General features: G+C 34.5%; 3 protein-coding genes across 3 annotated transcripts; all 3 read left to right on the forward strand.

The window, feature by feature from the left end:
* The first annotated feature begins 1,179 nt into the window (after positions 1-1,179).
* Positions 1,180-2,185, forward strand: LOC127165879 (C-X-C motif chemokine 11-6-like). The gene is made up of 4 exons (XM_051110832.1): positions 1,180-1,281; positions 1,406-1,532; positions 1,645-1,734; positions 1,892-2,185. Exons 1-4 carry the CDS (start codon positions 1,224-1,226, stop codon positions 1,995-1,997), a joined length of 381 nt encoding a protein of 126 aa, XP_050966789.1. The 5' UTR covers positions 1,180-1,223; the 3' UTR covers positions 1,998-2,185.
* A 1,959-nt stretch (positions 2,186-4,144) lies between these two features.
* Positions 4,145-5,134, forward strand: LOC127165882 (C-X-C motif chemokine 11-6-like). Its single transcript, XM_051110835.1, has 4 exons — positions 4,145-4,243; positions 4,368-4,494; positions 4,606-4,695; positions 4,814-5,134. Exons 1-4 carry the CDS (start codon positions 4,186-4,188, stop codon positions 4,902-4,904), a joined length of 366 nt encoding a protein of 121 aa, XP_050966792.1. The 5' UTR covers positions 4,145-4,185; the 3' UTR covers positions 4,905-5,134.
* A 3,685-nt stretch (positions 5,135-8,819) lies between these two features.
* On the forward strand, positions 8,820-9,832 carry LOC127165739 (C-X-C motif chemokine 11-6-like). The gene is made up of 4 exons (XM_051110625.1): positions 8,820-8,961; positions 9,076-9,202; positions 9,318-9,407; positions 9,561-9,832. The coding sequence occupies exons 1-4, from the start codon at positions 8,904-8,906 to the stop codon at positions 9,583-9,585; spliced, it is 300 nt and encodes a 99-aa protein (XP_050966582.1). The 5' UTR covers positions 8,820-8,903; the 3' UTR covers positions 9,586-9,832.
* Positions 9,833-12,426: the final 2,594 nt, after the last annotated feature.

Below are 12,426 nucleotides of genomic sequence, written 5' to 3' on the forward strand. Positions count from 1 at the left end.
ATTTCTAGCCAACATAATGAATTATAACAAAATCTAGCCTTGAACTTCTTAAATGTTGGAACTTCTGCTCTGACTATTGTTAGTTGCCTCATCATTAATAATAGAAAGAGTTTAAACAAATGAGTCTCTTTTGAAAAAGGAATAGAGGAGGAGGTCACTCATTCTCTGCAAACAGATCGTCATCTATATCTAATAGATAGATAGATAGATAGATAGATAGATAGATAGATAGATAGATAGATAGATAGATAGATGCATTTTAAAATAAATTATGCAGTGTAAAGTAAAAGGGTATGAGAGCCACTAACCATTGATCTCTATTAAGCTCTATTTTTAAAAGAAGTGTTGGTCTGCTAGATTGTGGTTTACTTCACCACACTGTGATTCAACTGTCTGCACAAGGCCACAGAACAACAACAGCACAATGTATACAACTGTTCAATAAACAAGAACAATGATAGAAGTTTTGTTTGCTACAAAGGATTCTCTGTAAAAAGTCATCTCATCCTGCCACTCATTTTGTTTTCCTATTACTAACAATTTCAGATGTTTTTCAAAACTCATTTGATCAACTGATTCAAAATCTGCCATCCCTAGTTCTGATTCAAAACAGCTGATAGAAAACACAGATTACATAACTGCTTATGTACATAAATGAAAATGATACTTTGGCCATGATGCAGTCATCTCCACTGTCAGATTTTAATTAGAGCAAAATGGCATTTCATTGGGGTTTGTGCAACAGTAAAAACACTTGTTTTGTACCCGTTTTTTGAACAAATCCATAAATAAATGGTTCAGTGGCTCACTCACTTGTCACCATGCTACCTATTGGTGCAATGTTAACTGTCCTGCATAAAGAGTCACCAGCAATCCCCACTTATTCTCACAGTCTGTCTGTAAATTCATAATAAAAATGTGTATTAAATTACACAATATCCCAGTCTATTTAAGTGACATTTCCTTCCTCATTCATGGAAAGTTACACAAAGGTGCCCTAAGACAAGGCTTCTCTCCATAAGGTTTAAGGACGGTGTTTCCGAGAAATCACAATCACAAAGAGAAAAACGAGAGGAGGCTGGAGTATTGAAACTTAAAATGAGAAGTAGAACTGAGGGGAAACCCTGATCCTGCAGTATTTAAATGAACTCCTGAAGTCCTTCAGTCATAATCTCACTGACCCAGACACAACACAAGCTCAGCTCAACCAGAACAACAAGACAATGAAGACTATTGCAGCTTTTGTTCTTCTCGCCTGCCTGATCGCTGTAGGGGTAAAAGGTGAGTTTGAGCTCTGAGAATTGCAGATAATAAGCATCCAGCATATCTTTACAATGTGTATTTGTTTATGGTGATGTTCTGCAGCTAATAGACTCTAATGAAATATATGATATTTCTCTTCCAGGACAGGACAGGTCTTCAAAGGGCAGGTGCTTCTGTGCAGACAAAGGTGCAAACATGGTTTTAGTGAAGAACATTGAGAAGGTTGAAATCTTCCCTCCAAGTCCATCTTGTCGCAAACATGAGATTATGTAAGCATAGCCTACTTTTGTATACATTCATTCATTTTCATCTTCAGTTAATTCATCAACTGTAAAACTATCCTGAGAAAGATTCAGCTCATTGCTTCTGTTTATTTCACAGTGTCACTCTGAAGAATGGTGCAGGACGCAGATGCATGAATCCAGAGTCAAAATTCACTCAAAATGTCATCATAAAGACTCTTGAAAAGAGGTGAGAATGTCTGCTTTAAATATATTTACTCATGCTTCACATACATTTTCAATTCAAAGAAGCTGATTTGTGTGGCAGAGAGAAACACATGGCAATTTAGAAAGGAATTAAATAATAGGAAAAGAAACTAAATTCTAACTATTTCTGATCTTCACAGGAGTCAGCAGACTGTCCCACACAGCACAACTGTCTCTGTACCACTGAAGAGCACCATGACATCATCATCGTCATCATCACCAACATCCTTCAAATTACTTAATTGACAGATGTATTAATATTCTGCCGAATAAAGGTGGGGGGGTCTAATGTCTAAGCTGATTAAATTATTTATCTGACCACTGGCTTGTTTTCACAAACATATTTTCATAAGATCACTGATCAATGTGTCATATGTACAGTCTTTTTATAATTTGCTGTATGATTGTATTTTCATTGTTCGCAAAGATGTCAAATAAAGCATTTTTTTTATCTATGAATTATGTCTACTGACCTTTTTGCGTTCTGACATTCTGAGAGAAAATGCATATGATACTCAATTTAAAATAAACAACAGTCCTATGAGCATCTAAAACACAAGGTCTGGGATGGGAAAACTCAATAAAGCTTTAAAAAACAGTGTCTCAGTTATAAGCAGCTATTTTTGACTGATCTGGAAAGACTTTTGCCAATGAAAACTAATGTAGATAGCTATTGCACTGCATAAATCAATCTACTAAAAATGACATACAAGCTTCATTTCTGTCCCACATAATGAATTAAAACAAAATCTAGACAGTTATTTCCCACTGTAAACAGAAAAAAAAAACCTTAAATTTCATAAATGTGGGAACTTCTGCTCTGCCTATTGTTAGTTGCCTCATCATTAATGATAGAAAGTGTTTGAACAAATGAGTCTCTCCTGATAAATTGGAAGAAGTCACTCATTCTCTGCAAATAGATCATCATCTATAGATAGATAGATTGTGCATATCAGCATTTCCAGTTTCACTAAATCACTGCTTTTATTAGAGACTTTAAAATAAAACATGTCATGTAGAGTAAAAGAGTACTGAGAGCCACTAACCACTGACTTCTATTAATCTCCATTGTCAGATATATATTTTACTGGAGCACAGCAGCATTTCAACGAAGCGTGTGCAACAGAAAGGTCCAGCTACGCCCCCGGTTGTTGAACGATTTGTTTGAGCATGATTCACTTACTCACTCATAATCACACTTGTTTTGTACTTGAATGTATTGTTTTTTAATAAATCTGTTGAAAAATGGCTCAGCGACTTCCTTGCATGTCACCACGCCACCTACTGGTGAGATCTTACCTGCATAAAGAGTCACTGGAAATCCCCACTAATTTTTACACTGACTGACAGTCTGCCTGTAAATTCCGAATGAAATGTGTATTAAATAACACAATGGGTTTTTTTTTTTATGTTTTATTGGCCTAATGCTTTTCTTTATAATAATAGTCTAATACTGACAAATGAAAATGATCATTCAAATGACTCCTTCCTCATTCTTGGAAAGGTCAAGTCTGCTACTCTGCCACTAAGCAGTGTTGAGTCTGGTTGGGACTTGGATGGCAGACCTCTTTGGAAAAACTACATTGCAAGAAAAATCTGCACAAAAACAGATAATGTCCTAACAGATAGGGGTGTCGAGGGGAGTGGGTGATTAAGAATGATATAAATCTTAATTATCGATAAAGCTGATTTCAATAAAGAGTAAGACAACCTTTGTTAATCAGTCAGAAATTAAACAGACTACTACAAAGTGTAGCTATAAACTACTAAATCAGCAGGATTAAGTCAGATTGGATGCATAGAAATTTTTGGCTGCTATTGCGTGCCTGTCACTCTGTGTCTTTGTTTTACCTGCACAGACTTTTTTTTAAACAATAGGTCATTAGCAATAAAAATTATTGCAAAAAATTGTGTTAGTAAATAGGTTTTATGTGCATTTTCTATATTTCTGTGTATCATTACCTTAATTTATACACAGAATCTATAAAAAAAGATGTGTTTAATGTCACGTGTTTAAAAACAGACAATAAAAGGCATAAAATTCAATCAATTGAAATGTTTTAAAAATATTTGAAATGCCCCAAGAGTTTGTCACTTTCAATGTTTTAGTCCAGTATTACTCCCATCAAATCATAATTCACACAAATATCCCAGTCTAAACAAGCGGAATTTCCTTCCTCATTCATGGAAAGTTACACTAAGGGTGCCCTAAGACAAGGCTTCTCTCCATAAGGTTTAAGGACAGTGCTTCAGAGAAATCGCAATAGAAAGAGAAAAACGAGAGTAAGCTGGAGTATTGAAACCTAAAATGAGAAGTAGAACTGAGGGAAAAACCCTGATCCTACAGTATTTAAATGAACTCCTGAAGTCCTTCAGTCACAGTCTCACTGACCCAGACACAACACAAGCTCAGCTCAACCAGAACAACAAGACAATGAAGACTATTGCAGCTTTTGTTCTTCTCGCCTGCCTGATCGCTGTAGGGGTAAAAGGTGAGTTTGACCTTTGAGAATTACAGATCAAGACCATCCAGCATATCTTTACAATGTGTATTTGTTTATGGTGATATTCTGCAGCTAATAGACTCTAATGAAATATATGATATTTCTCTTCCAGGACAGGACAGGTCTTCAAAGGGCAGGTGCTTGTGTGCAGACAAAGGTGCAAACATGGTTTTAATGAAGAACATTGAGAAGGTTGAAATCATCCCTCCAAGTTCATCTTGTCACAAACATGAAATTATGTAAGCATAGCCTACTTTTGTATAAATTCATTCATTTTTAACCTCAATTAATTCATCAACTGTAAAACTACCCCGAGTAAGCTTCAGCTCATTGCTTTTGTTCATTCACAGTGTCACTCTGAAGAATGGTGCAGGACGCAAATGCATGAATCCAGAGTCAAAATTCACTCAAAATGTCATCATAAAGACTCTTGAAAAGAGGTGAGAATGTCTGCTTTAAATATATTTTCAGTGCAAAGACATGCATGGCAGAGAGAGACACATGGAAATTAATTAATGGGAAAATAGACTAAATGTAAACTATTTCTGATCTTCACAGGACTCAGCAGACTGTCCCACACAGCACAACTGTCTCTGTGCCACTGAAGAGCACCATGAGATCATCATCATCACCAACATCCTTCAAATAACTTCACAGATCTCAGATGTATTAATATTCTACTGAAGAAGTTGGAGTTTTAACTTTAAAACTAAAAATATTTCCAAATGTCTAAGCTGATTGCATTATTATTTATCTGACCACTGTTTTCACAAACATATTTTCATAAGACCACTTAACTATGTGTCATATTTCTTTTTTATAATTTGCTGTGTGCTTTTTCACAAAAAATGTGTCAAATAAAGCTTTTTTATGTATGAATTACATCTTCTGACCTCTTTTTGAGTAGTTCTTAGATTCTGACATTCTGAGAGAAATACCATATGATACTAAGCACTAAGCTTGGAACCTGTGATATTTTAATCATAATCTTTGATGAAACAAAGTTAAAAAAAAAAGAGTGGCATTAATTCAAAATAGAAATCTTTTGCTATAGCAAAATATTGTATACAATATCCATTCATATACATACCGTTTTTCATTTTTGGTGAAAAATTAATAATAAAAAAAAAATATATATATAGAGAGAGAGAGAGAGAGAGAGAGAGAGATTTTCTTTTTTTTTTTTTCTTTTTAGAAAGACATTAATTTTTCACCAAGGATGTGTTAAATTGATTTTTAAAAAGTGATAGTAAAGACTTATATTGTTAAAAATTATTTCTATTTTGAATAAACGCTGTTCTTTTTAACTTTTTATTCATTAAAGAATCCTAAAAAAGGATCCAAATAAAAATATTAAGCTGCACATCTGTTTCCAAGACTGATAATAAATCAGCATATTAGAATGATTACTGAATGATGTGACACTGGAGAAATGACTGGAGTAGAAGCTGATCAAATTCAGCTTAGCATCACAAAAAGAAGTTATATATTTAAAGTACATTATAAAGAGAAAACCATTACTTTAAACTGTAATAATATTTCACAACATTACTGTTTTTTCTGTATTTTTGATCCCATAAATGCAGCTTTAGTGAGTATAAGAGACATTTAAAAAAACATTAAAAATTTTACTGAACCTTTTGTTGAACTATTTTGTTTACTGATCCTTTTGTTGAACTATGACCCACTGCTATCAAAGATAAAAAATAATGTGGATAAATGGGAACAGTTGAAATTGTCTTTATGGGGTAAAGTGAATGTTGTCAAAATGGTTATTGCTCCACAGTTCAATTATATATCCATGATGATACCTGTGAACATTCCAGACCCTATCTTTAAAAGATATGATAAAATTATCAAGGATTTTTTGTGGGAAGGAAAAAGACCTCGGATTAAAATGAGTAAATTGATCTCCCCAAGGGACAAGGGGGGACTTGGATTACCGGATGTGAGGATGTACAATCTCTCTTTTGAAATGGCCAAACTGGCTAAACATTGGAGTGAGACAGACTCCGAACTGGGCTGGATCAAAATAGAACAGAAATTGGCTTCACCATTTCATCCCATTAGTATTCTCTCGCAAAGCTCTGGAGCTAGATGGGACTCAAATCCAGTGATAATACACTCAAGACACGTCTGGAGCAAAATTCATAAACTGTGCAAGACATCACATCATAAACAGTCATATGCTTCATTGTGGAAAAATCCTGAAATCTGTATAGGCAAAACAGGGGTGTTTTGGAAACAACGGCAGCTGAAAGGGGTAACTGTAATTGGCGATCTATATGAGAATGGAATTTTTTTGTCATATTCTGAATTGGTGAAAAAAATATAATATTGTCGGCCAAGGAAATTTTTGGAAGTATCTGCAGATCAGACACTGTGTTAGGAACAAATTTAATGCAAGTGATAACCCTGTGTATGCCTATCTTAAGTTACCCTGTGAAACCCGAACGGCTTCTATGTGTTATAAATTAATGCTCAATGTAAATGCAGATACCTGTAATAACTTAAAAACAATATGGCAGAAGGATTTGGGGATCAATATTCATGATAATGACTGGCTAGATATCCTAGCTAATGTAGGTAAGAACATAAGGGAAGCAAGGGGGAAATTCATTCATTACAAAATAGTACATAGATATTATCATACACCATCTAGACTTTACAGGATGGGGATAGCTGGAAATAGTCTATGTTGGAAATGTAAGGAAGAAGAGGGCACTTATTTACATATGATTTGGGAATGCTCCTTTGTTCAGCAATTCTGGCATAAAATTGTGAGAATACTTGAAGAGTGTTTGGGCTTTAATGTACCTGTAGAACCACAATTATGCCTTCTTGGAGATAAATCAGTTGTACCTAATGTAGAAAAAAACACATTTACCCTTATTAAGATTGGTTGCATCACAGCTGCCAGGATGATTTTACGAAATTGGAAATGCCCCAAAACCCCTGATTTGAAAGATTGGACTGATGGGATGATTGAAATTGCGTCATATGAGTGCATGTTGGGAAGACTGCAAAATGAGGGAGGAATTAAGAAAGCATGGGATAATTTTTGGCAGCGTATAAAAATGGTGTAATGACCAGGACCCCCACTGTTTAATTTCCATGTACTTTTATTTTTGTTTTGTTTTATTGAGGGTGACTAGTGGCTAATTGATTGGGAAGGGGAATATTGAATACTGTGACAATGTACGAAGTTTTGACTGTTGAACAATAAAAAAGTTGAATTATAAAAAAAAACAATTTTACTGAACCCAAGCTTTTGAACAGCAGTGCATATATATTTTCTAAATACTGTACTGATATGCCTGGAGGTGAAAAAACAGCTGTGTTTATACCAGTAATAATATCAGTCTTGAGTTTTTCTAATACTGATGTCATTTGTGCATGTCAGCATTTTCAAATTTCAATAAATCACTGCTTTTACCAGACTTCAAAATAAAACATGCATTGTAAAGTAAAAGGGTAGTGAGAGCCACAGACTTCTATTAAGATCTATTTTTAAAAGAAGTGTTGATCTGTGTACTGTACACAGTGGTTTCCATCACCACAATGTGATTCAGCTGTCTGCACAAGGCCACAAAACAACAACAGCACAATGTATACAACAGTTCAATAAACAAATAATTATTTGTGAGTGACATTTTTGATAATATTTTCAGTTACTTTTGACTTTTATTCATCATCTAAGAAAAACAAATCAAAGCAAAGCCACAGCAGATTCAAATGTCACGTGTCGCTGAGTAGCAGCGTTTTACTTGGGAATGAGTAGTTGACACTGGGCGCAGTACCCCATCAAAAACGTGTCCCCATATTTTGATGCTTTTTTTATATATTATTGGATAGATATAAATTGTCTTTACCTATAGTACAGAGTCATTCACAAGCTGCATACGCAATAAAGAGCTGCTGACGATAAAAGAAAGGATTGTAGGCAAAATTCACCTCATCCTGCCACTCCCTTTGTTTTCTGCCCTATAAAACATCCCATTACTAATGATTTCAGACCTTTTTGCAAACCCATTTGGCCGACCGATTAATTTAAGATCTAGCATCCCTATTTCTGATTCAAAACAGATGATAGAAAACACACATTACATAATTGCTTTTAATTGCTTAAGTACATAATTGAAACTGATACTTTGGCTGGTATACAGTCGTCTCCATTGTCAGACAAGGGTTTCGGTAATATTTTACTAGAGCACAGCGGGACTTCAATGGGGCTTGTGCAGCAGCAGACAAAAGGTCTAGCTATGCCCCTGGTTGTTAAACGATTCAGTTGAGTAAATTATGGTTTTAATGCCCTAATGCTTTTAATTGCAATAATAGTTTAATATTGCAATTATAGTCTAATATTGCAATATAATTGCAATTTCATTCCAATTATAGTCTAATATTGACAAAAATAACAGTCATTTAACTGATTCCTTCCTCATTCTTGGAAATGTGAAAAGGTCTGCATGAAAAGAAAGTGTTTCTGAGAAACAAGACAAGTACAGATGCTGGACTATCAAAACAAAAACTGAAAAATCCTCAGTGAAGGAAAGCCCCTAATAAAAGCATAAAAACAAAGCAGCTGAACTTCATCCACAGCTTCATTAACCGGCCGTTAGGAAGGTGAAAACAGAAGATTAACACCATGAAAATCATTGCAGCTATGGTTATTCTAGGCTGCCTGCTTGTTGTAGAGGTGACAGGTGAGTTTGATCTTTTTGCAGATTGAAGAAATGTAAATATTCACATTTTTCATATTGTAAACCCTTGCATGGCAGGTGTTGGAGATGGTAAAATGCTCTGTTTTTCTCTTCCAGGCCAGGCTAGAGTTCCAAAGGGCAGGTGTTTTTGTGCTGACAAAGGTGTGAACATGATTCCTCCAAAACTGATTGAGAAGGTTGAAATCATACCACCAAGTTCATCTTGTAAAACCCATGAGATTGTGTAAGCACATACCGTTATTCTCATACAAATATTCTCTAAATATTGTAAATCTGTTTAAATATGTGGACTGACATAAATAATAATGCAGCTTATTTTTTCTTGTGCTTTTGTGTAGTGTTACTCTGAAAAATAGTACAGAGCAGAAATGCTTGAATCCAGAATCTAAATTCACGCAGAAATACATAATGAAAGCTGTTAAAAAGAGGTTTGTATAACCTAATATTTTTAACATTAAACTTTTTGTTTATACTTGATGTCCACAACAAGATGCAAACACAGACTTGCAGAGTGAGAAATACAGTAATTTCTACTAATAAGCAGAGAAGACTCACTATCAGCTGTTTCTGATTATTTTTAGGAGCCTGCAGAATGAAATAGCCTGACATATGAATCCATATGAGCTACTGTTCAGTGAAGAACATATGACAACAGCACCCTACAATCAGTAACCAGCATATGACAAATCTTGAACTGAAATGATGTAATGAATCTTTCCTTAATGTAATTGTTTTCTGATAAACATGATCATTAATCACTGCTGTACCTTTCAAAAACATTAATGCAATGCATGCCTGATTACAGTGTGTCATATGTATAGTCGTACAAAATAAAGCTTTTGTTGGCATTTTAGTAATTTTTGTACTTATGGTCATTCTATAGAGCATAAAATATAAAATAATCCAAATAGAAAGTCATTATAAGTAGCCTGTTTGAAAAAAATATTTTCTATTATTAAATCTAAATGTGAACATGAAACGTTAAACATGAATTTAAGCTTGCACATTAAGTCTAAATGGTAAATCTAGAATTCAAAAAATGCAAATTGGTGAAGTAATGCACTCTTAAGAAAAAATGTTCTAAACAGTGCCAGGAAAAAAAGAAATACAGAACCTTTTTTTGGGGTGCTAAATAGAACCCTTTTACAGCTTTGAAATGCTGTATATGACCTTAATGATGTTACAAATAATTATAATAATGTTTTTACCTCTCTATCTACCTGGTCTTGTCATATCTTGCAGCCTCTATTAGGGTTTCACATTAAAACAACAGCATGTTGTGTGAAATAGGTACTTTTTATTATTGATGTGAAATTGTAGCAAAATGTCAGTGCTCTTAAGTTATTAGCTAAATATATCAATACATGACTACTGACAATGAACATGAACAAACACACAAAACAGAACAGAAAATAGATGTGATAAAGACCAAGTTCCAGTAAAATATCTTCACAATTCACAGTGATGCCTTGAAGTCAATCATTTTGGTGTAACTGAGTGGCAGATGGTTGTGGGATGTGAAAGTATTTGAAATACACAACAAGTTTTAGCATGTCTTAGTTGTTTATGTGAAATCAGTTATGTTCACAAAGGCTAAAAGTAGTAAAAATGGACACTATGTGAGCCCTTCACAATATTAAAAGGAAAAGTGATAGCGCTTATGTTTTTTTTGTGTCTGGTCATGTATGAATACATCCAAATATTAATTAAAAATAAAAATCTAACAACATGGATTATAAATTTCTAAATCTCTGTTACTTATTAAGTGGTGAAGAGGAGGGAAGTGTCTTCATCTTAACAGAGCTGCTTACATGAGACCAAAACTCTAAAAAGAGAAAAGAACATTTGTTTGGAAACCAGTTACAATTTTAAAGTTACATCTGTATTTAAAATTCAGAATGAAATCATTTACCTGTTGAGAGTGGTAGAGAGTGGTACTATCTTTGGTAGAGATATGAAAAACAAAAAGGTGAGAATAAAGAACCCTAAACTCTAAAATAAAGAATCATTTCAGCATAAAAGGGTTCTTTAGAATGATGTGGTTCTAAATAGAACCATTACTACAAGCAAAGAACATTTTAAGAACCATCTTTAGAGTGAGAACGAAAGCTAAACAATGCAGCTACCAAATAAGCATCTATGAAATCTGGTACAAAGCTATTATTCATTATTTAATATACAGTTTTGACTGAGGTAACGAAACACCAAATGTTAAGGGCAATGCCTCCAATCTGATATTTATGTTACGAGACTGTTATGACTATCAACGTATGTACATGGGACCGAGAGGCATTGAAAAGAAGGGCATCATCATGGCTGGTTTCCCCTCAAGTTCACAAAAAGGAAAGTGATATTAAATCCCCATCACTTTATTATTGTAAGGGTTAAACCAAACCATCCTCCATAAAAAATAAAAGGATGGTGCACTGCGCTTTCAGCCGGATTAAATTTTAGTCAGTGTTGACAAGTCTGCACAGATGATGTTTCAATATATTATGAACTGCCAAAACCACACAAGCATGATGTGGATTTCTCAAGCTCCTCAGGTTAATTTTCATACAGGACATTACATGTGTCAAAGCCAGATCCATTAATTGGATGTTGACCTCAATCCTTGAAAATGAGGTTAACAGATTTGGCTTGTTAAAAGTTCTCTCTTTTTCTAATTTTACCTCAGTTCTGTGTACTAATGCGGTTTATGCTTTTAATTTGCCATTATGTACTATAGACATATTGACTTCTGACAAATTGCTTGAGATGTTCCCCATTTGTCAGTCACTTTAGGTGTCCAAGATGTAGGGCTAATTTTATTCTTAATCAGATAAGCTTTTCTTTTTTCCATGAAACCCAAAGCAGAGAACCGCTGCTGAAATGGTCAGCTGTGGGTGGAATGTAAACATGTCACTACCTACGCTGATTTACAGCAAGATAAGAAAACGGCATCTAAGCATGAAGCCAAGAAAACATCGACTGTATCAAACAGGTCAGATAAGGACCGATTTCACATTTTGTATGTATTCGGTGGTTATTTCTGCCCTGGAATTTCTTGTGAAATAATCTTTGAAAACCAACCTCGATTTTAAAGTAATAAAGAATCGACATCTAAACGACAGCTCACGTCTGATCACCAGGAGGCAGACAGGTGATGCAGGGAGGCATGATGCTGACGCTGATGCTGATGCAGACAGGTGATGCAGGGGACAAAAACTATGGACATAAATGAAATGATATAAAGCTGGAGCATGTGGATTCTGTTTTAGAATGCAATAAACCACATGGATTTTACAATTTACAGAGTCTTGTGTCTCCTGTAAGAAAAAAACTGATTGTATAAAACACAAAATGTGATATTTGGTGTAATTCGCCTATGCCATTTTGTATATTACTACTTAGACAAACATAAAAATAAAACATAATTCAGTCAATTATCAAGAAAAGTGGTATGGC

Source organism: Labeo rohita, chromosome 5, assembly GCF_022985175.1.
Source record: "Labeo rohita strain BAU-BD-2019 chromosome 5, IGBB_LRoh.1.0, whole genome shotgun sequence".
In the NCBI taxonomy this organism is placed as follows: Eukaryota; Metazoa; Chordata; class Actinopteri; order Cypriniformes; family Cyprinidae; genus Labeo; species Labeo rohita.

Coding starts and splice junctions, on each gene's coding strand:
- LOC127165879 (XM_051110832.1), top strand. CDS start 1,224: ATGAAGACTATTGCAGCTTTTGTTCTTCTCGCCTGCCTGATCGCTGTA. Junction 1,533..1,644: donor TGTCGCAAACATGAGATTAT/GTAAGCATAGCC, acceptor TTTATTTCACAG/TGTCACTCTGAAGAATGGTG. Junction 1,735..1,891: donor ATAAAGACTCTTGAAAAGAG/GTGAGAATGTCT, acceptor TGATCTTCACAG/GAGTCAGCAGACTGTCCCAC.
- LOC127165882 (XM_051110835.1), top strand. CDS start 4,186: ATGAAGACTATTGCAGCTTTTGTTCTTCTCGCCTGCCTGATCGCTGTA. Junction 4,244..4,367: donor GATCGCTGTAGGGGTAAAAG/GTGAGTTTGACC, acceptor TTTCTCTTCCAG/GACAGGACAGGTCTTCAAAG. Junction 4,696..4,813: donor ATAAAGACTCTTGAAAAGAG/GTGAGAATGTCT, acceptor TGATCTTCACAG/GACTCAGCAGACTGTCCCAC.
- LOC127165739 (XM_051110625.1), top strand. CDS start 8,904: ATGAAAATCATTGCAGCTATGGTTATTCTAGGCTGCCTGCTTGTTGTA. Junction 9,203..9,317: donor TGTAAAACCCATGAGATTGT/GTAAGCACATAC, acceptor GCTTTTGTGTAG/TGTTACTCTGAAAAATAGTA. Junction 9,408..9,560: donor ATGAAAGCTGTTAAAAAGAG/GTTTGTATAACC, acceptor GATTATTTTTAG/GAGCCTGCAGAATGAAATAG.